Consider the following 22646-nt stretch of genomic DNA (forward strand, 5'->3'; position numbering starts at 1 on the left):
ATGCAGACTCCCAGACTGAAAGGGACCCGCCATTGGGCCAGCGAAACAGAGTAGAAATTAAATACATCATGTCCTTATCATGTCAACCTGTCAATTTGGAAAATTAGTTCCTCCAGACGACAACGAAGGCTTTTCGGTGGCGTATCGGTATTCCACGATTTAACACCAGAGTTGACACTTCTTTCTAGTTAATTATTTTATAGGTTATACTAGGCAACCTAAGATGCAGCGAACATAGTGGAGGCAGGTTTCTGCTTTCCGGCAGCCAAGCGCCGTCTCTAGGGACCTATTCTTGACCACTCGCATCTTCAATATTGCTCGCATCTTCTTTAAAGCGTAATACACAGATGTAACTTTGCGTATATGCATCACGTGTATTGTATATGGCTATTTTTCTGGAGATGCGAGAAGGATTCGGAAGTAGATAATTAAGAGGAAATTTAACCTGATTAACTAACCTTAACCTAACCACGCATCTTACCAAATATCGCTCGCATCCTCCTAAAAGCCAGCCCATAACAATACACAGATTGCGTAACTTTGCGTATGTACATCCGCATTAGTGTGTATATGGCTATTTCGCTCAGATCACGAGGAAGGATTCCGGAGTACGAAACCAATTAAGAGGAAATTTACCTGATTAACTAACCTAACCTAACCAAACCATATTCAAACGCCGCGCCCGCCTCGCCGGGGCCGCACATAGATGTATTTGGTTTATAAACCTGGCCAAAAGTGATATTTTTTTATTTTCATTTTTTATCTTAACTTAATACAAATCTATAAATACTAAATGTAAGCACGTTTATTAGTTATTAGCTTTTTTAAGTCGTAAATTGACTATCAAATAAATAATATATTTCAGTTAAAAGTATGACTTATCTGATAACCCATAAAAGTAAGTGTATTCTGAATATTTCTAAGATTATAAAAATAGTGGAATTGTTTGTAGTGCTTTTTTTGCAAATTGTTCATAATAACTGTCATGATGGATACAGAGCCAGCTTTGTTTGTTTGCTTTGTTCTGTTTTATGCCATATTTTTTATTTTGAAACGTTTCCTTCTATTCTATTTTTTTATGTTTTATATTTAAAAAATCAGTGGCATTTTTATAAGGTGTAAGACTATTCGGCAATATTCCACATGGAAATTAGTATCCGTTCAATGCTTAAAGTCTCCAGCATTGGAATATGCACAAAAATCTTCCCAATATTTGCGACTGCCAAAAAAAGCATTGATTTAAATAGATTCTTAAAGGAAATAGTCTTTACCCTATTAACACCCATCCTCGCTCAAATATCGTCTATAATATACAAATTACTTTCTTGTTCTAGCATCCTCATCCAATTGCATGGTTTTGCACAGAATGGCCCTATTTGATCGGTGGAAAGGGTTTCAGAGTAGAGGAAAAAATATTGTGTGGGAAAAACAAAATGGGGTTCCATATTAGCAACCTGTCCTCTAATTAATAATTAATATTACTAGCAAAAAAGCAAAAAAGTCATAAAACATAATTTTGGCCAACTTTTAGTTCTTAATACCCTCTGTGCGCCGTCGGCGCCTGCAAAAGCAGAAATAAATAAATTTTCGTTCCGGTAAAAGCGAGAACGCCGATGAACGCTGGTTGATGGTAGACGACACTAAAACTCACCAAAACCTCGGAAGCATTCGGATCCTACACGGAGAGTTCGGTTTTGTTCGGCGAGAAGCGCTTTGCGGGAATTTTGAACATTATGAATAATCGAGAATCGAACAGTAATCACAGACAATAATTTTATTATGCGAAATTGTTAATAGTAGTTGACTGTTTTGGTTGTTCATTTTGTTTTTTATAGTTTTTGACTATTTTTAGAAATATGGCTATATTTAAAAATTGATCTATATCTGGCTGATATTTGGTAATATACCTATAAAGCCTAGTGATTAGCCTTACTAAAGTGATTTTAGTCAAAGTTGCATTGATTATTGGTGTAAATTAAAAATTGTTTCATTTGCAGATTGCATAATCACTATCTAATTTGATGCATAAGTGAGAACCATAGCTTTACTTGGAGAGAGCTCACTATTCTCAAACTGGTTGAAGCCTGGCGCATCCGCCACGACATCAGAAAAAAATACTTTTTATTTTTTTTTAATTAAATGAAAAACAAAAAGTCCGGCGACGACAGTTTTTAGAAGAGTCAATTAGCTATCTTTTAGTAAAAATAGCAACTTTCTAGAGCAAGTCATTACTTCAGTAGAGACGACACAGATAAACATTAGCATTTTATATATGTAGATTCTACTCTCAAATCTTTTATTAAAATATCAGTTCTTAAATTGAATCACATTTTCATGGGGAAATAAACATTTTGGGAAAATTTGTTAGCTTAATTACTGTAACATATTAGAAATAAAAAAACATTTATAGTTCTAATAATCACAGACTTTATTAGAATGTTGCAGTTTCTTATCAGAAACTTATGGCTGTTCTATGTCAAGAAAATACAGTAATTACAACAATACAATACAATAATTTTAACAATAAACAATACCACATTATACAGGTTAGTAGCATAAGTAGTACAAAATAAATATAAAACCCTTAACCAACAGTCAATACATATTTACTTAAGTAAGACCAAAAACAAACGAAATAAAGCCTTAAACCAATAACCTCTTTCACTTTGTTGGGAATAATTCTTGCTTATCCATTTTCCTTTTATGGCTCATTATATGGTCTTTTTACTGAACTATATCTAACCCAATCTATTTTACCTATGATTACGATAATAATTGTAAGTTTTTTTTCCACATACTCATTATATTTTCTTGGCGAATGCATAATTTATCTTGATCTTCTGTTTTTCATACCACAGTTTATAGCTTTCCTTAGTATCAAAGTCATAGGCAAAGTTATGTGTTTCCATTTCCAATTTTACTTCATGGTGTTTACCTTCAAATGTTGTTGCAATATACGGCAACTTCCACAAACTATATACAGACTACCATATTAGAGTACACAGTGGGCAAATAATACGTTTCTTCTTATTATAGTGTTTTTCACAAAATTAAGTGAAACAACACAAATTAAAAATAATCCAGTCTGTAATATTAATTATCAAAGTTCTATGAATCGCTGGATCCCCAAAATGCATTTACAAATTGTAAATCATCTTTAAATGCTTTTAGTAGGTATTTTTTGTATTATTTAAAACTACAGGAATGCTGTTGAGTTTTTAACTTTGTTTTTAAATAGGGCCATATTTACTCTGATATAAAGTGCCGTTGTTTACAAAGTCCATCAACGGCAAAGTTCAGCTGAGTTTGACGTATACCGCGGTTGCGCGGTTCAGCTTCCGAGTATTTTGTCCTTAGAGAAGGAAAGAGACACTCTCTTACCTTGTCTAGGGTATGGTGAGTTTTAGTGTCGTCTGTTGATGGTGCCTGCCTGCTTTCACTGTGAACTAGCCGATTTGATAACACGCTTTAATTTTTCAAGGTTATAAGCGCGAGGCGGCGCGGCGCACAGTAGTTCACTCCCTTATAAAAATTTGGCCAAAACTCAATATATCGAAAAAAATTATTTTGATCATATATGATCAAATATTTTATAATATATATTTAAAAACATGAAAGGTTTGTTATAAAAATATATTTTGGAAAATCATGCACTTTAGAGCACTTATGTGATAACATTTTATATGCAATAGTCTAAAAAAGCATATATAACTGTTTTTGTATCGACAATGAATAAATTACTCACTTAGTGTTTTCAAAATAATATTAAATAGTGAATTTTATAATTAGACCATACTGCACGTATACTTTCCTCATATAATATCAGTTTTTGACAGATAAAATGAAAAAAAATAGTACTAACCATTTGAAAATATCAAAATTATATTGTACCTGTGAAATATATTTTAATACATAACTAAATCAAGGATATCGAAGCTGAACTAAGTGATTGTTTTTAACTTAAATGAAACTTCATAATGTCTTTTTTAAGAACCATGTCAAATTAGCTGCTAATATCTGCTATTCAGCATAAATTGTCTTCGTAAACAAAAGTTTTATATAAATGTTGCATGGCTAAGAAATGTGCATTTAAAAAATTGAAATAGAGTATTTTAAATATTACATTGTTAGCCACGCCATAAAAAAATAACCGGCACACATTAATGTGAGTTTTTCTTCACAAATTTATTCTCGTTTCTTTGGTGTTAAGAAAATATTGGTAAAGTTCAGGGTATTAACATAGTATAGTACTAGATATTAACAAATATAAATTAACTTCAGGTTTTAACCAATTTTCGGATATATGTAGGTACCTACTATTATTAACCAAAATTTTAATAAAGAAGAAATAGCATGGCAACACCGCATAGTTTTCCAAATAAAAATAGTGTCCTATATGCACAATTTTATGCTGAATCGAATTATGTACAGAAAAATGGGAGCTGTGATTTAAAAAAGACAACGCTTTATCATTACTTTTTTTGATACCCTTTATACAACAAAATATTTTTAGTATATGCACCTTAATAAAACATGCAAATACCGTATGGTCGAGAAAAAACGGCGTCAACGATGGCTATGAAATGAAGAGCGCTGTCATTTTATATGTAAATTTGTATGGGAAATGTCATCGATCGTCATTTCCCAGCCAACTGGACGCCGTTTTTTTTCGATCATACTGTATTTATATAATACTTTTTTCATATTTTCGTCTACGCAACGACGATATTGAACTTTCTCACACTTATGGGCCACCCTGTATCTTTATTAACTTATCAACGATTTACCGCATATCTTCTAACCGTTGTTCATTCTGTTTGTTGTTTTTTAATTTTTCCTAAATACCTTTATAAAGTAATACTTATTAATATTGGTAAATAAATTGCGCTTTTAAACTCTAATGAACCATCGTTACTTTACCTGTATAATTGAAAACGTCTAACGATAAAGAACTGTTTTTATATATTTGGCAACTCCAAACGCCTAAATATTTATAGATTTACTAAAAAATATTAACTGATACATTAATTTTCCCCGATATAATAATATACAGGTTTGGCCACGTACGTCCATAAGAGCGAACCAATTATTGCGCGCGGCGCTACTATGTAACCATATACAGGGTATCCCAGAAATAAGTGCAAGTATTTTAACTTAACTGGTAGTATAGTTCAACCCCAGAAACACGCCTATGAGGTTTTTTTCTAAATATTTTTTTTTGAAAATTCGGAATTTTTTGAAAATATTTTTGGAATTTTTTTGCATTTTTTTTTAGTTTTTATTTAAAAAAAATAATTTCTTGATAATATGGCAACATAGGTAGTATATTAAATTTACAAGAAAGAAAATCCAGAAAAGATCCAGTGGTTCTCAAACAAATCTCGAAGTATTGGAAAAGATGTATAAGGACCAAGAACTATTGACTACAATAAAACGACGGAAAGCAGCATATTTTGGTCATATTTTTCGAAATAACAAATATAGTTTCCTACAGCTGATCGTTGAGGGAAAGATTGAAGGACGACGAGGCATCGGGCGTAAACGGTTTTCCTGGTTGCGGAACTTGCGCCAGTGGTTTAATATAGGAGAGGCCAGTGCAATTATCCGTTTGGCTCAAGACAAGGAGGAATTCCAATTGATGGTCGCCAACCTCCGATGAGGAGAAGGCACATGAAGAAGAAGGTTCTCAAAATTTTAGCAGAAAATATTTTTTTTGAAATTTTCAAAGTAAAATAACTCCATTATTTTGGACTTGAAAAACGATAAAGAAAAATATATGTTTTTATCGAGATCTACCACCCTTTTTAAAATACTTGCACTTATCTCTGGGATACCCTGTTTATAACAATACACGTGATGCGTATACGCAGAGTTGCGAACGATGTCGAGAATGTATTAATGCTGGATGGCGTTCTGTACAAGGATATCTAGCTACGCTAGAAGAATATCTTACGTAGCTAAAGTATTCTATGCTACCAATAAAGCAGCGAAAACAAACCAGGGTGCACGACTTTAATTCAAGTTAGCAATGATCGTTTAGAAGCGATCTCGACCAGATCGATACTATGTTCGTACGAAACTAGTGTCGCTCAAATGCTGCGGAAATATGGTATCCTATCACACTCTTACGCACGTATTAGACTGTCGCCTCGCCACAAGAAGCGAGAATCAGAATATCGCTACAAATCGATAGTACTTCACTGAACGCATAGTGCATCAAAGCTACAAAATTACTTTATATCGCTTTGAAGAACATAGAACAAAGTTGCACCTACTTGCACTGTAAACTGCACCACAGAATATACTAACGAAAAGAAGCCCAGTTCCTTGTAATGATCGGTTCCATTTTGTAGCACTCATCTCGACATAGCCCGAGCATTATAGGTTAATAAAGGGGTTACAGAGACCAGAGATTATAAAATACCTTTTATTTTAATTATTTAAAACTGGCATTTTGCGTTTTCAGAAATTTGTATGAAACGATATTACATATAATAGCATGAAATCGAAATTGAACTTTTCCGAAACTCGAAGATAGAATAGAATACCGAGGATTTTATTAGTGAAAGTTCGGTACATACGAAAATTGGTGACCTCGGCCAAAATTTTCAGCCTCTTTGGTAGGCATTGTTGAAACAAGCATTCGTCATTATGCTTATCCGGGATAAGGACTTAAAAGAAATTTCTTGCGAAACGGATACGATCCACAATGCTAAGTGTTTTGGCAGCGGTATCAGGCCGAAGAATCGGCTGCGAACGCATGCGGCAGAGTTAACGCATGCGGCAGGATATTCCGAGAAGGACGATAAATTGAACCTGGAACGATTACCAGCCAGCGCGTTAATGGCTAAATATTGCCTTCGGTGACGGGCTCCTGCTCCGAAGAACGCGGCGGATCGACGTCATCGATGCGGTGAGCTGGAACCGGTTTTATTATTTCGCTGCGGCTAATAAGCGGCTGAAACTGACGGCACGATTGGAGTCATTCCGACGGAGGACTCGGAGGATGAGAGATGGAAAAATCGGCATTGCGCGAATGGTTGTTCTTAAAGGATCAACCACTTTGGGAGGTTGTATGCACTGGGGTCAGGATCCTGCTGGATTGTCAAATATGGCTGTGTGGGGCCATGGAGAACATAGTTATTCTCGGATTTTGGTTTAAGAATGAATATATGGTTGATGAATACATAGCTGATTGACAACTACTGAAAAGCATACCCTGTTAGCAGTATTAGTACTTGATCAAAACTATGGACCATACAGAGTGACCGAATGTTTTCTGAAATAATGCAGGGTTGACAAGATGATGGATGATATGACCTGTTGGGACTAAAGAATCGATCCATTTAACAAGATATTGTATCCACTAGCCATTGGTCATTCCATTCCATAAGATTTATAATATATTTTTGCAATTATCGTGTTCGAATTGGCCCTGATAAACCACCGTATCTAAAGGAATCAATATAAAATGAGATCATGGATGATTCCGGTTCTTGGTTTGATTCAGGAATTCGATTCATTTGGTTTTCATTCATTTTCATTGGTTTAAGACGTTTCCATTAACCATAGCACTTATTCCATGAGAAAATAGTATCAGACCATAATCAAAATTACATCAATATGATTCCTCTTAATGGTACAATTAATAAATAACAAAACTTATCCAAATGACCTAGAATTGATATTCTAGCACTAAAATATCCCATTCTGAATTGTTAAAACGTGCCATGGTGATTATCACCATTTTGGATTATTCGACATCCATTTTTTTCCTCACCATTTATGATGGAGCTAATGATGACTAGGAGCTTAGATTTCAAAATAAATAGCCAAAGAAATAGGCCAAAATCAATCGGTTTTCCGAACTTCAATTCAAAATCAAATTTGGAATATTTATAGGAATCGGGACTTCAAAATCTCGGAATTCAGATTATAGTCTAAATTCAATGTTGTATTGCTTTGATGTTTCAGGAATATATCGATCTTCATTCCAAACAAACTGAACATGGTGCATTCGATGATACGATGATTCTTGTAAAGAGTATGAAACCGATGAACCAATTCAAAACAAGAAACCAGACTATTGTTGCAATGGCTGCCATTATACCAAGACTGTTTATTCCCTTTAATCTGTTTTGTTATTCATTTATTCTCCATTATTAAACCATCAACCAAATAAACTGATATTATTTGAAAGTGTCTCAAATAAGTCGGTACTATTTATTAGGCTGGGAATTACGAACAAAATATATGCTTAACGTATATATCACTCAAAACAAGAAAGCATTGTTCTTCTTCAGGTCGCGTGCTGCAAAATCTTTGATTTGGGCATCAAAGGAATAACCATCTTTCGATCCCTAGTACACATATTCTTTATTTTCCCTAGATATTTTACGTGTTTTGATCTGACTGAGGACAAACAGCTTGGAATTGGAATACATTGTATGGAATAGAATAAACATATTTATGGTTTTAGATGCAAAATGTGAGATATTATTTTTAAAATTCAAGGACAAATGATTCTCTGCCCGATTTATAACTCATTACCCTTTTCCTCTTCTGGACACTTTAAGGCTACCCTGAGTATAATAACTATCCATAGTAACTATCCCTTTCCACCAGAACACAACAAGATGGGAGCCTAGCACCAAAACACACTCCATAAGCTTTATTGATGAATTAATTAGAGTCTTAAAAACCTACCTAAAAATCACGATAAATAAAAATGTATGGGCACTTTAGGTTAAATCTTACACAACGATATATGAATTTTAAAATTCTATTTTTAGTAATAAACCAAGGTATTCTACATATATCTAATAGTTTATGTCCTTCAAACACCAAATAATTGGTTTTTGCACTACAGTAATAAATGTCCACAAAGAATCAAAGAGTTCAAAATTAAAATCAAACCGACAAAGATATAGAACAGGATCAACCAATATCTAAATTGTTATATTTTTGAAAGCTGATGCGATAGAAGCAAAGGAGTCCACGCCCAATAGGTGAAGTCTTACTAATAGAGAGCCTACGCAGAAAGGTCTAATCAAAAGTTGGGCGCCATATTCAAGGTCTTCGTGTCATTTTGTATATAGGTGGTAATCAATTAAAGTAATCAAATATCAATTTGCTGTTTCAACCATACGAGGGGGCAATTTAAGTGGGATTTATAAACTCACGGTTGGATTTGGCTTTTGTACGTTGGCCGCCGCCGCTTAATTCACAAAACTGTATATATTACCATACAGAGCTTGTTTATAAACACGGTTGTAGCGTTGGCTTTGGCGCCGGTTGCCAAATCAGCGGACTTAGATTATGTTTAACTTTTACCACCGTTCGCGGCAGTTCGCCGTCCATGCTTACGTAACAATGACTGACGTTACAATGGCCGTTGAGTAAAGGCGATCACGTGTTGCTGTTGTTTTACATAGTTTTTGGGGTATACTGTAAAGATTTCCAAATTTGGTCCTCCAATATTAGCAACCCTAATAGGGTAATTTCAATGAGACCATTACTTTCAAATCCATGATTAAAATCTCAGACAAAAGAACCAAAACTTTAAACACTTTCGTCTCTAAAACGCACCTATAGACTCTGCTACTCTTAAGTGAAATGAAAACAAAGGCTATAGGTTCAGATGCCCAAAGGCAATACAAAGCCAGCTGTCTTAAATCCGGGTTTATTAGAATTAGATGGGTTGTGAAATCCGCAGTCCACTTCACTTTTATCTGCGCGGCTCACAACGTCGCAATTATCTTTATTTGCTCCAGTTCAAAGAGAAATCCACCCGGTGACATTTTCAGACGGTTGCACAAGTTCGGGACATCTGCGCTCGTGAGTGGCAATAGGGCAATGTGAACAATGAGTGTAAATTCTGAAAATGCTCTAACCCATCCCTTGATCAGACGTCCAGTCCCACCCACAGCAGGGGGTGACAGAGTAAAACCGGAAAAAAGAATTGGAAACAGTTGGGCGCGGTTCTACCCAGGCAGAAAGCATGGCCTTCTAGACTGTCCTAGACAAAAATCTGAATATTTCTATATGATTTCTGTCAATTTCTGCCACGGAACATTTTTATGCACGTCGGCGTCCTGTTCTTTTGTCTTTTGTCTGTGTGTCAGCGTCAGCTCCCGAGTCCTCTGGCAAGGTCGGGCGCCATTTTAATTTTTGCTGTTTAGATTTGATTGGAAGTTTGTTTCTGATATTTCGGCTGAAATTTATAAGTACAAAGATGTTTTTTAATATAAAGTTCCTTGTTAACACTTTAATAAAGTATATATGATATTAATTACATGAAGAAAATGATGAAATCGACGTTTCTGCGTGTAGTAGGTATGGGCCATATTATATATATAAATAGGTAATATATTAACTGTTTTTATATTTTTTTAGCTTTAAACCCAAAGATCTTGGGATATTCTTTGCCAAGGATTTTTCCGTATCTCTACTTTAAAGACTGATCGGTGATTTTGAGCAATTGAAAGCAAGTTATACAAGGTAAATTATGATTATTGAACTATTATTAGCCTACATTAATTTTCTACAAGATGAACAGAAATGCGTAATTACATATCACATAGGTACCTATTATGTATTTTCATAGCAATAATGCTATAAATCTATGTATGTAGATTATTTTTAAAATACAAATGAGGTATTAGATGTATATGTATCATATTTTTTATTCATTTTATTTTCATTCAAGTCCTGTTTGATTTAATTCACAAAAGTCTTATGTAGGTACCTATATTTATATTTTTTACATATTTTTTTTGATTCCAGGTTTTGTGTGGGTTCCGGTTGCCTTTTTCCTGCTTCCAGTTATTTATCCGTGAAGCTGTGAAAACATTTATTTATCTTCAAGTTTCTGTAAGTCAATGCACTGTTACTTTACTAATTCGCTTTAACACAGCATCTCTGATATTATTTAAATATTTAATATTGATACAGTAGTTTATTGGTTTATAGCTCTTTAATTGTGTTGATTTGCATATTTACATTGTTCTAAATTCCAAATAAATATTTGAGTAATTTTGTTGTATTATTTACTACTAGAAAGAGTAAAAAGTATATTAACCCTCATTTAAACCTCCCGAACAGCCCGCCATTAAAAACCGGAAACGGAAATAAATTTCATAAAATTGAAATTGTCATCATAAGTCATGTCTATGTCATGTCATAGTCATGTCAAATGTCCCAGCCGCCATATCTGAAAATTAGTTACCCAGGCAGCCACGCTGTTTCCATAATTTAACATTGACTTGACACTTCTTCTTGTATTTATTGACGCGAGTCGGAGAATCGTCACAGGTCGCAGTCGGCTAGACATAAGTATATTAATTATATTCCTTTTCATTCTGTTGGGAGTTTACCGAAGGAACGGGAACGTAGCGTTCCTTTTTTCTTTCATGAATCAAATGAATATTTATGTATTATATATAATCACAAACAGATGTTTTTGACAAAGGTAATTTTTAACTTGTTAGTATGTTTATTTGTTAGTTAATTTTGTATCTGTGTTTTGTTGTATATCCTAAATCTTTTATTTGATCTTATACATTCATATAAGTTTTATTATTTATATCTATTTTTAAGGTCTGATGATGGCTAAATAGCCGAAACCGGTCACTAATAAAGATTTTTTTGACAGTTTCGACTTTGAATTGAATATAACATTAAGTTTTTACCATGGGCCACCACTCTGTGAAAATGAACAGACTCTTTAAGATATTTATAGCAAAGTGCTTGGTACTTAGAAACACTCAAATTCTTCTGAATAGACTAAAAAAATATAGCAACATCTATCAAACTAAGACATCAGTATAGTACCGTACAGCCGCGATTTTAAGAGCTCTAGGGGCCCGTAGTTCGGAAAAGTTCGAATCTTGTTCGCAAGGGCCCGGGAGGCTTGGGGCCCGTCGGTGACTTACCCCGATTGCACAGACGTTAAAATCGCCACTACTGATCGAAATAAAAAACGGCGTCCAGTTGGCTTGGAAATGACAATCGATAACATTCCCCATAAATTTTACATATAAAATGCCAGCAATCTTCATTTCATAGCTATCGCTGACGCCGTTTTTCGATCATACGATATAAATAAATGAAACTAGACGATGATGTTGCCTATCGCCTTAATCGCACCTATAGTCCTGTACTTTTTTATCCATTACAACGAAGACGGTGCAGACACCGAAGTGCGATTTTCCGAACCATTATTTCTCGACTACATTTTAATTTATAGGTTAATTGCTCGAAAAGCCACTATACAGTGCTTTTATTGGAGCAGTCACTGGAGCCTTAGCCAAGCTCCACAAAAATCGCCAGACTGGCCCACCTCTAGAGTTTATAAAATTACGATTTTGCGGCGCTACAGACAGTCGACCTTGTAACAAATCAACACTCCAACGCAAATCCAAAACCAGCGCTGTAGAGTTTATAAATCGACCTTTTAAATTTAGTGAGAAATTCTATCATTTATGTTATGGTTAGTTAACATTAATATGATTTATTTAATTATCAGTTTCAAAACTGCGTACAATATTGGTATATAATACACTAAATATACGAATATTCTGACAAAAGACGCTACGGACAGATGACCTTTTCGTCGTAAAACACTCGAAATGATATTAAATAAGTATTTACAATATTTCATGTTTACTTGTACTGAATTACGCGTTTCAATTTAAAATTTTTGCAAATTTGGTAAAAATTGTTCTAAACAACTTTTTGTTCAAGTTGTATATTCATAAAAAACATTTGGTTCATAATTATTTTTGATGATTACCTACCTTGTATTTTTAATATAAACCTAGAAAAAATATGTTTTTGTTTTATTTTTTTTATTCGTCCCTTCAAATTATGTTTCAAAAACTGTTACATAACATGTCCTCTAACAAATATTTTCATAATACATAAACATCATTGATTTTATTAAGGGTATTATTATTAGTATTTATCCTGGTTTTTGTCGACAATAAAAACTCAATCTTGTAATAGAACATCAATTTTATATTTCGTAAAATTATTTTGATACAAATTCGATTTGTCAAAATTCAAGTCATTAATATATTGATAAACAACCCAAATTATTCCTAAATATTTTATTATAAACAAAAACTGTTACCGGTAAGTTTGTAAAACACATTATGGTTTGTCGTAATACTAGAAAAAATCATTTATTTTTTGCACAAAAGAAGCTTGTCGATCCTTATTTGTCCATAACAAAATTCTGTATGTACATATACCTAATTTATTATTAAGAAAATTAGATTATATGATCTCAGAATTTTAAGAAATTTTTTTTTAAGATAAAATAGTTTCTTCTCAACTGTAATATTGTCAACTTTGGCCTGTATTTTATCTATTTAAAAACATGGGATTGACAATCCCCTTACTAAAATACATACTGGAAGGTACCGATTAAGTTTCATTGCATCAAATACCTTTACTATAAATCCTGGCTCACAACTCACAATTTAAGGCCATTGCAAAATGCTTTTGAACTTCATCATAGATTTTACAAGAATAAAAGTGTAATATTGAAACAAAGTAACACTGTAAGCTTCATGACTAATAGTCTCTTTAACACTCTTTACAAATGTGTCGTTAACAGTTATGAATGTTATACTGGTTTTCCTCAATTGATTTGTGGTACGGATACAAATTAATACTTATGCCCCATAGCAGTTTTAAATAAGAACTTTACTCCTACAGTTTAATTTTTCTTATTGGCATAATGCCCTTTCTTCCTATATAAATCTTGCCATTTTTTTCAGTCCAATGTTCCTTGTTATTTCCAAACTTTACGTTTAGGAATATAAAATATTGACTATAGAACTTCGATGCTATATTTGAAAAGTACCTTCAGCCACCTGCTTGGCTGAATTTATGGAAATCTAATTAACTGAATTCACTCCTCTGCAGCCTCTGAACCTGCTGCTGCTAATGTTGAAATATTGCTTTCTCGAGAGCTACAACTGCCTAAGGCAAACTTTGTGAAATAAAATCTTAAATTTTGCTGTTGATTAAAATACCTATCTTATGTTTTTCTTTTCCTCAAATGAAATCTTCTTACATCAGGTAAGGTTCCAATCTGTTTGCCTAGGTAATTACAATGTTGTGACATATTTCTAGTACCATGAACTTATGCTTTCATGGACACTATAACCAGTGCACTTTCTTTTAGAAGCACGAGGCATTTAGTTAGTATCTTCTTCCCCTCCCACATGTAAAACATTTTCTCCTCTTCAAATGGCCCACATCACACTTTCTTGGTTTTGGCCATTTCCCAATTCTAAATCTGATTTTTACAAATCCTGCTTTAGGAAAACTAAAGAAATAAACGGATTTTGGATCATCTATAAACCACGATTATATTGTATAGAAACATACACATGAGAGAGAAACTAATCCATTTTTTTGACGTATTAGCTTTCTTAGAATGACTATGACAATATACAACAAGCCTTTTTGAATTAGTGTTTAGAATAATTGAGATAATAATAAATTTTAACTAGATAACCACACAAACGAAAAAAAAACAAAACAAACAGATGTCAATTAAAGAGGGGAAGTGACAGCGAGACCTGGAAGATGTCTGCCATCTTGTCGTCGACAAAAATTTGGATGCGCACTCGTCGAAGCTCATTCTCCCACTTCCATATCTCTGCTACAAACACGTAAACGTTTACGTACGCATGCGCATTTCTTATATTTTTTATACACGTAAAAGATTCTTTACGTCTACGTATAAGTGCCAGCAGCGGCCGACTCGACCGTATGCCGTTATTCTCTAATAAAAAGTTCTTCTCTGTTCTATATATCCTAGGCAAATCCTAGGTATATATCCCTGGTTGGCACCTAGTTACTTATTCTGTGGTTGGCAGTTACCGGCTGACGGCTGACCAACTTGTCAACTAGATGTAAACATGGAGGGATTATTTAAGTTTTTAAATATTTTCGTGCTAGTTTTCCTAATAGCTCGAGATTTAGTGAATTCTACGAACGTACAGAAGAGATTTGAATATAAATATTCATTTAAACCTCCATATCTAGCGCAGAAAGATGGTTCTGTTCCTTTTTGGGAATACGGTGGCAGTAAGTAGGCTTCTTTTAGACACGTCAATGATTTTTTCTTCTAGTTACGAGAGGACTTAAATGTCTGTCTCTTTTTAACCTACGGAATTATTTAGATCGATTATTTAACGTACTTCTCGAGTAGTTTCTGCTTGACACGTATATAACCAAAAAAACATATGTAAAATAACAATTTTTTCTAATTTTATGTGTGAATGAAGCTATTTTAAGCTGAAATTATAAAGTAATAATGAATTATTACTCATTTAATCTATAAATTTGTTTGTACACTTTTATTTTGGTTATATTGAAAATAGTTTTGTGACCATGCTATTTCAGACTAAACTGCACTGGATTTTTTCCAAATAAGTTTTAAAAACGTATTTGATTTTTGCTTTATATATATGAAAATATATAAACTATTAAAGAATAATGTTTGTAACAGATGCGATAGCTAGTTCAGAAAATGTGAGATTGGCACCATCCTTGAGAAGCCAAAAAGGGGCAATATGGACTAAGAATCCTCTTAATTTCAATGAATGGGAAGTAGATATTGCTTTCAGAATCAGTGGGCGAGGTAGAATAGGTGCCGATGGAATGGTATATACCATTATTAACTTTTTTTACCTTAAATAGTTTTCAATAAACTATATTTCAGGCATTCTGGTATACACAAGCCAAAGGCTCATATGATGGTGATGTTTTTGGATCTTCAGATCAATGGGTTGGTTTAGGCATATTTTTTGATTCATTTGACAATGACAATAAGCATAATAACCCTTATATCTACGCTGTAGTGAACGACGGAAACAAGAAATTTGAGCATCATAGGTAAAATAAACTATTTAAATTATCTTACAAACGGTTTTATGTTTAAGTATTTTTTTAGTGATGGTACAACTCAGCAATTGGCTGGATGCTTGAGAGATTTCCGTAATAAACCTTTTCCAACTCGAGCTAGGATTGAATTTCATAATAATATTCTAACATTACTGTTTCACAATGGCATGACAAACAATGAGCAGGATTATGAGATGTGTTTCAGAGTTGAAAACGTTTTTCTACCAAAGAGTGGCTATTTTGGATTATCAGCTGCCACTGGAGGTCTGGCAGATGATCATGATGTCATTCATTTCCTAACTAGCAGCTTTGGAGCTTCCAGCTCAGTGCCCGGGCAACCAGGTACTTTAATCATTACTTTAATGATATTTATAAATTTTGTATGACTTGATCAATTTTTTCTTAGTGTTGACTGATGACCAACAGAGACTTCAGCAGGAGTATTTGGAATATCAGAAGAAATTAGAACAACAGAAAGAGGAATATAGAAAGGATCATCCCAATGAGGTAAATAAAATTAAAACATTAAGTAATTTCTACTAATTGTTTTCCTGATATATCCTTATATTTTGATTTTTACAGAAAGAACCAGATCTTGAAGATTGGTTTGAATCTGACAATCAGAGAGAATTGAGACAAATCTTCCAAGGTCAAAATCAAATCTATGAAGTTATGAAGGAATTGAACAGAAAATTGGATGAAGTGGTTGGAAAACAAGTAAATACTAGTTGTATTAGTTCACTGTAAGAGTGTATGCTTTAATATTAACCTTGCAGGAGAGAACAATAGGCTTAATAACACAACAAACTGGTGCAGTAGGTTCAAACATTCCTCCTGCACAAGGTCAGAGTTCCCCACCAGCCCAGGCAAGTGGCTTTGTTGACACAATTAGAAGGCACGAAGTTGATGCAATGTTCAATAACCAAAATCAAATGGTTAATAGTATAAGAGAGCTAAGGTCATTAGAATACTTTAGAAATAGTTTATTTTTTACCAGTTGAATTATTTTAGGCAGTTTATTCTTGAAGCCAAACAAAGAATTGACACTGTGATCAATAATCAAGCTAAAGCACCTACTGCTCAAGTGCAAGCAGTGGGATATGATACTCAGTCAATCATAAATGAAGTTAGAGATGGAATCAATCACGTTAAATCTAATGTGGCACAGGTATGTTTGAATTATTCGCATTAAAGGTATAATTTTGTTACATCAGCAATTTTTTTAGGTAGCAAGTCAATTAGGCCAAGGATATAAATGTCCTCAAATCAGCTGTGTGTCACTAACTACCATATTATTCGTTGTGGTACTTCAACTAGCTATTATTCTAGGATATAACTTATACAGGTGAGTTATTCTAAATAAAAATCTTAAATAATAATGTATATAAAATATTTTTGTGATTTCGTTGAATGTGGTAGACAGTAATTCAGTATTGAAATTAAAATAATATTGGAGTTCCATTTTCTTTATTTACTGGGTGAATGCCTGGTTCTAGTATAAAAGCTCAGTAGTTTTAGAATTTAGATTAGTCTACACTTACTTGACTAAGAGTGGGTCCCATGGGACCCTCCACTGCGGCCGCGAGGGCCTATTGTGGCTTAGTTGACACTTAATAAGGGTTAGTGATACATCTGACCCAAACGTTGTTTAAGTTAAAATAAATAAAGACAATGGAAGTCAGAAATTCTTTGTGTTTTTTAAACGCATGTGTTTATTTTAGGGACAGCAAGGATAGCCAGTCGAAAAAGTTTTACTAGGTGCATTTTGTACATGTAAAGACATTATTCTTGTTTTACTAAATTACTTTTTGATAGAAAAAATGCCAAAAACTTCACTCATATTAAAAACGAACTGCTCAAAGATAAATTTTATTATATTGTGTTATATTTTTTGAGATTATACTTATTTCAATACAGCCGTTCATATTTTAGTAGCAGGATTCTTATAAAAAAATTATCTCAAGAAAAGGCCATAGCTGTTTAAGTTTTCAGCAGCTTAAGTCATGCTATAAAAAATGACCATGTGTATATGTAATATCCTCTATACAAAACGGGAATTAAGCTTCATGAAGATATTAAAGGGCTCTCTTTATTTGTATCTAAAATCGTAAGAAACACTACTTAATTTATATAATTTATCAGTTGTCTATTTAAGATCTAATTTAGTGTAAAGGGTTATGTAATTATTAAAAAAATGCTGTTTCATTGTAGATGTCTTCCGGTTCTTCTTTAAAATTCAGTAATTTTTGTTGTTAATATTATTAATTTTTGTTAAATACTGTCTAATTTCCTTTTGTATATTATCTACAGTATGTCCCCGGACTGTCTTTACAAGAGGATTTTTTTTTATTATTGACATTTTGAGAAAAATGCGTTTTGATTTGTAGGACTATTGTTAGAAAAAAATTCAACTATATTTTCATTTTAATTTTTCTCTAAAATGGTATGGAAATTACGTATACAATAAATATAAGTACAAACATTTTTATGAAGAATGCATTTTTCTCAAAATAAAAAAGCTTTTCCTCTCGGAAAGGCAATCCGAATCCGGGAGCGTACTGTATAGAATAAATCATTTTCATGATGAACAAAAATGAAATAAATTGTGTATTTTTTAGTCTTTTTTTCCTCTCGTTTTTTAAACACAAATTAGCGGAAATGTCATAAAATATCGCTATAGAGCGATCGAAAAAACAGCGTCTTAACTATGGTCTTAACATCTGAAAGCGCTGTAACAACTAATGTAAAAATTAGTCAAAAAAAATATCAGGGATTTGTAAATTAAACAAGAAGAAGGCGCTCAAGTAATGTATTTTTTACATTTTAACAAATAAGATCTGTTACTTACAATGAACGGTTTCTTGGCGCACATTACAATATCAAATAGAAATTTATCTTTTTTTTTTCATTTTTTTTCTATTTTTTTTAATTTAAATTTGTACTTAAAACTGAAATAGGTCTATATAATTATATACACCTATCAAAGTGGTGAAAATTTCCAAATAACATTACGTAATAAGATAAACAGGCGAACTTACAAACTATATGATCTATGCCAAAGAAATATCATTTAAGACATTAACATCAATTATTTTTTTTATACATTTCGTTTTCAAGACATCAAAACTTCTCTAAATTATGACTTAATGACATTAAAAAAATTATTAAGTGATCCTTTGTTTAAAAAAAGACAATTAAAAACACAAATATGGCCGTCAAATTAGACATAGAACTAAAAAATGTATCCTTTAAAAACAAATATACAGGCACACACAGAAAAAAAAACGAAAAAATATAAATCCACTTAAAAATTATCAAATATATATATATCACATTTTTATAGCAAGGTTTCTATATTTTTATAACCACATATTTCTAAACCTAAACATACTTATCTTTATGTGTTTTTTTTTTCTCTTTTTCTATAATATGTATATTTACATATTTACAAATATTAAAAACTACAACAGTGGGACCCTCAATCGTTTAGATTTTTTTTGCGAAACAAATTATCTACACTCGTCAAACGCGCCAAGAATGAATTTAGAATGTTGACGTCCATGAAAAAATGGAACATTAGCAGTAAATATTCTGGTCGGACATTTTAGGTCTAGATTTATTTTTTTATGCCAGGTAGGTATAAGTTTATACAGCATCAAAAACGAACAACGTTAAGTAAGTTTCAAATTGACTATAGGTGTTAAATGACACTTTTATAGGTAGAGTGAAGAAATGATTTATGAATTAGGACCCAAAATGGACGACGAGAAAACTTTATTTTAGTGCTGTATGATAAAAACCGAGTGTATTTCAGTGCAGTAAGTGTAAAAAAATCGAAAAAATGTAATAACAGGGAAAATGCAAATTAATCTCTTGGTTTCGAGAACAGATTTGTGGTTTTTGTCAAAAGATTTGTTCATGTACTCACACCAGTTAGTATGTCACACCTTCCTGAACAAACATCATGGAATAACCTAAAAGTTGTCTACAGTACCAGCGAGTGTAGAGTGAAGGGATAACTAAATCTACACACAGATAGAGAAAACTTTAAAAATAGCATTTATGAATTTCAAATATATTCATAAATTAATCTGTAAAAAATGTTATTTCTATGCCTACCATGGCACAAATTCGAACTACTTTTAAAGTTTCCTTCAATTGTCGAGAAAAGAAAAACCATACATCTTAGAAACTTAAATAAATAAAGTTTTATCTCTAAAAGCTAACGTTAGCGCGTTTTTTCCGGTAAAATCATGTTTTTTTGCGCTACATGCCTACGTTTAAACCTATGTACAACTAGTCTAATATGTACACTATTGCCTTTCTCCTTTTTTTCGTTTATTCATCGCCTGCGGATTGTTCTGAATCGTCCGATGGTTGTGATTGTATGTTGGATGGTAAATGTTACCCGGCACTCTAGACTCATACTTCTTATTGGGTAAGTTCCGGATTTTGTTCCGATTGTTCATCACTCGATTGGATGAATAACTCATGTTAGGAGAATGGTCTCTCGAGGGCCGATCTGATCCCTAAAAAATTGATATCGATATTTTAAAATGACGATACTTTTGAACATCTTTAGCGTTACCTCTGAACTGACCCCGCTTTCTTCCGCACTGCTGGTGCTACCTGTACTGGAGGATCTAGAGGGTTTGGCCACGAGTGCCCCGGTAGATCCTATTATCATGGAACTCCCTATCTGAGTGCCCCTTATGATGTCTTCAATCTTCCTTCTGTGCTGGACAACATTATCCCTTACTCTAACGATACGCCCCAAGATACTTTGATTGTAGCAGTCGTTGTGTACCGACATGGGATGGACCACGTTGGTAAGAATGGTATAAGCGTACTCGAAAGCCTTTTTCACCTTAAAATGACAAATTCTTTAAAATGCTTATACCAATGATAGTCTAGTCAACTTGTATTTTTGGGAGGAAAGTTTTGAGGTAGTTTGAATTTATATCATTCTTATATTCAAAATTTCATCAACATACAATTATTTATGAATTCATCTAATAAAAAATTAGAGCTACTTGGCAGTTGGTTGAAAATATTATTAATAAAAATCAATTCTTAAGTTTTAGAGTTTCTCAAGGAAATATATCATGTACTGTATGATAAAAAAACAGCGTCTAGTTGACTTGGAAATGACCATCAATAACATTCCCCATATAATTTTACATATAAGATGACGGCGATTTTCACATCATAGACGTCGCTAACGCCGTTTTTTTTTCAATTTTATGGTATGGTTGTAATCCCAACGCAATAGTAGATATAATCAATGACTTTTGTAAATGCTTGTCCAACACTCAATAAAACTACATAAACGAATATTTTATGCAATATTGTATCTAAAACTATACCTGAATATATTATATAAGCATACAATAAGATCTAATTTAAAACATAAAAGGTAATTTATATAAATAACTTATTAAAATTATTAAAGAAACGACTGATTACATTTCTGATCCACTCTCACATATGAGAATCTACCGGAGACAGTGGTGCAAAGCAAAAATTTACAACATAATAAGAATAGCATAAGTAATTAAGAAATCAAAATAATTAGTTTTTATATAAATTGGGGATTTTTTTTCAGTGTGTCTTTTTGTGTCTAGCCCCAGCAGGCAACTATTAAGCCCGACCAATCACGTTAGAGTTTTTGACAAACACAAATGAATTAACACCCTCCAAACAACCACGCTAACCAACCTGATTGGTCAAGCTTAATAGTTTCTTGTTGGGCTAGACACTTCTGTCGAGGCGCGACGCGGACAAAATTAAATCACGCATTACTTCCTCATTCTATCTCTTCCTTACGTATGGCCCTCCAAGCATTGCGGTCTGTAGCGTACATGGAGGATTCGCAAAGGCACAACCTTTAGCATCCATAAAGGTGCGTCCAGACTTGAGCATTTTAGCCCGAACAAACCGAACGCGCCAAACGTTTTGCGGACCGTGTCGGTAAATCGGAATTGCTCAAAAGGATTTAGAGTTTGCCGAATTATTCAGTTAGTCAGTGTTACCAACCTAGGGTTTTTATCCCTAAATTTAGGGGGAAAATCTGTACAGGGTTTTTCAGGGGTAAAATTCTTTAGGGATAAAATTTCAGTGTATTTTTATCGTTACTGCTACTTATCAAAATTAATAGGAAGTATAAATAAAATAAAATAATTTATTTATTTAATAAATGTCAGGCACACGATTTTCAAAATTTCAAATAAACTGGAATTGGAATATACCATATTTTATTATTTTTATGTAAGTTGAAATGTAGATACAAAACAATCAGAAACAATCAGATTTTCCGAAATTAGTATAAAAACTTACTTTCTCACATCTGATTGTCTCTGACTGGTTCGTAACTATTCTGGAAACAAAGAAAATAATCAATAAAGGATAGGTATTATCCTTGTTTATATATTCTTAAAGTTGATCAACCTCTCGACAAAATGTGCTGCCTCTGGTGAACAAATCGTGAAGCTTTAAAGGAATGAAGCATGTGATTAGGGGCGGAGTCAAAAATATCGATTATTTGCGGTATTCCCCTCAGAGTAATGTAATAATATAGCTCGGATTTTTGCGAATTATAATAGGGCTCAACTGATTAAGAAATTTAAACAAAACTATTATTTCATTGTTGATTTTCGATTATTTTTGCTGTTATTTTAAGGATTCTAAACCGTCTTAACAAATAAATTATTATTTCAATAGGT

General features: G+C 33.0%; 2 protein-coding genes across 3 annotated transcripts in view; one reads left to right on the plus strand and one right to left on the minus strand.

Moving 5' to 3' along the window:
* The first annotated feature begins 14723 nt into the window (after nt 1–14723).
* LOC115879520 (protein ERGIC-53) lies at nt 14724–18547 on the plus strand. Its single transcript, XM_030896405.1, has 10 exons — nt 14724–15105; nt 15530–15684; nt 15743–15915; nt 15974–16266; nt 16331–16431; nt 16507–16641; nt 16701–16882; nt 16936–17092; nt 17151–17269; nt 17646–18547. Exons 1-10 carry the CDS (start codon nt 14937–14939, stop codon nt 17680–17682), a joined length of 1521 nt encoding a protein of 506 aa, XP_030752265.1. The 5' UTR covers nt 14724–14936; the 3' UTR covers nt 17683–18547.
* A 172-nt stretch (nt 18548–18719) lies between these two features.
* LOC115879519 (terminal nucleotidyltransferase 4B-like) overlaps nt 18720–22646 on the minus strand; it is a 47035-nt gene continuing 43108 nt past the window's right edge. For both annotated transcript variants that reach the window (XM_030896403.1, XM_030896404.1), the window contains exons 7-8: nt 20513–20791; nt 18720–20453 (exon numbers count right to left, since the gene is read on the minus strand). In XM_030896403.1, the coding sequence (XP_030752263.1) occupies nt 20238–20453; nt 20513–20791 (495 nt within the window). In that variant the 3' untranslated portion in view covers nt 18720–20237. The remainder of the gene's footprint in view (nt 20454–20512; nt 20792–22646) is intronic.

Source organism: Sitophilus oryzae, unplaced genomic scaffold (assembly GCF_002938485.1).
Source record: "Sitophilus oryzae breed Bouriz unplaced genomic scaffold, Soryzae_2.0 scaffold_1581_pilon_pilon, whole genome shotgun sequence".
NCBI classification, from domain to species: Eukaryota; Metazoa; Arthropoda; class Insecta; order Coleoptera; family Curculionidae; genus Sitophilus; species Sitophilus oryzae.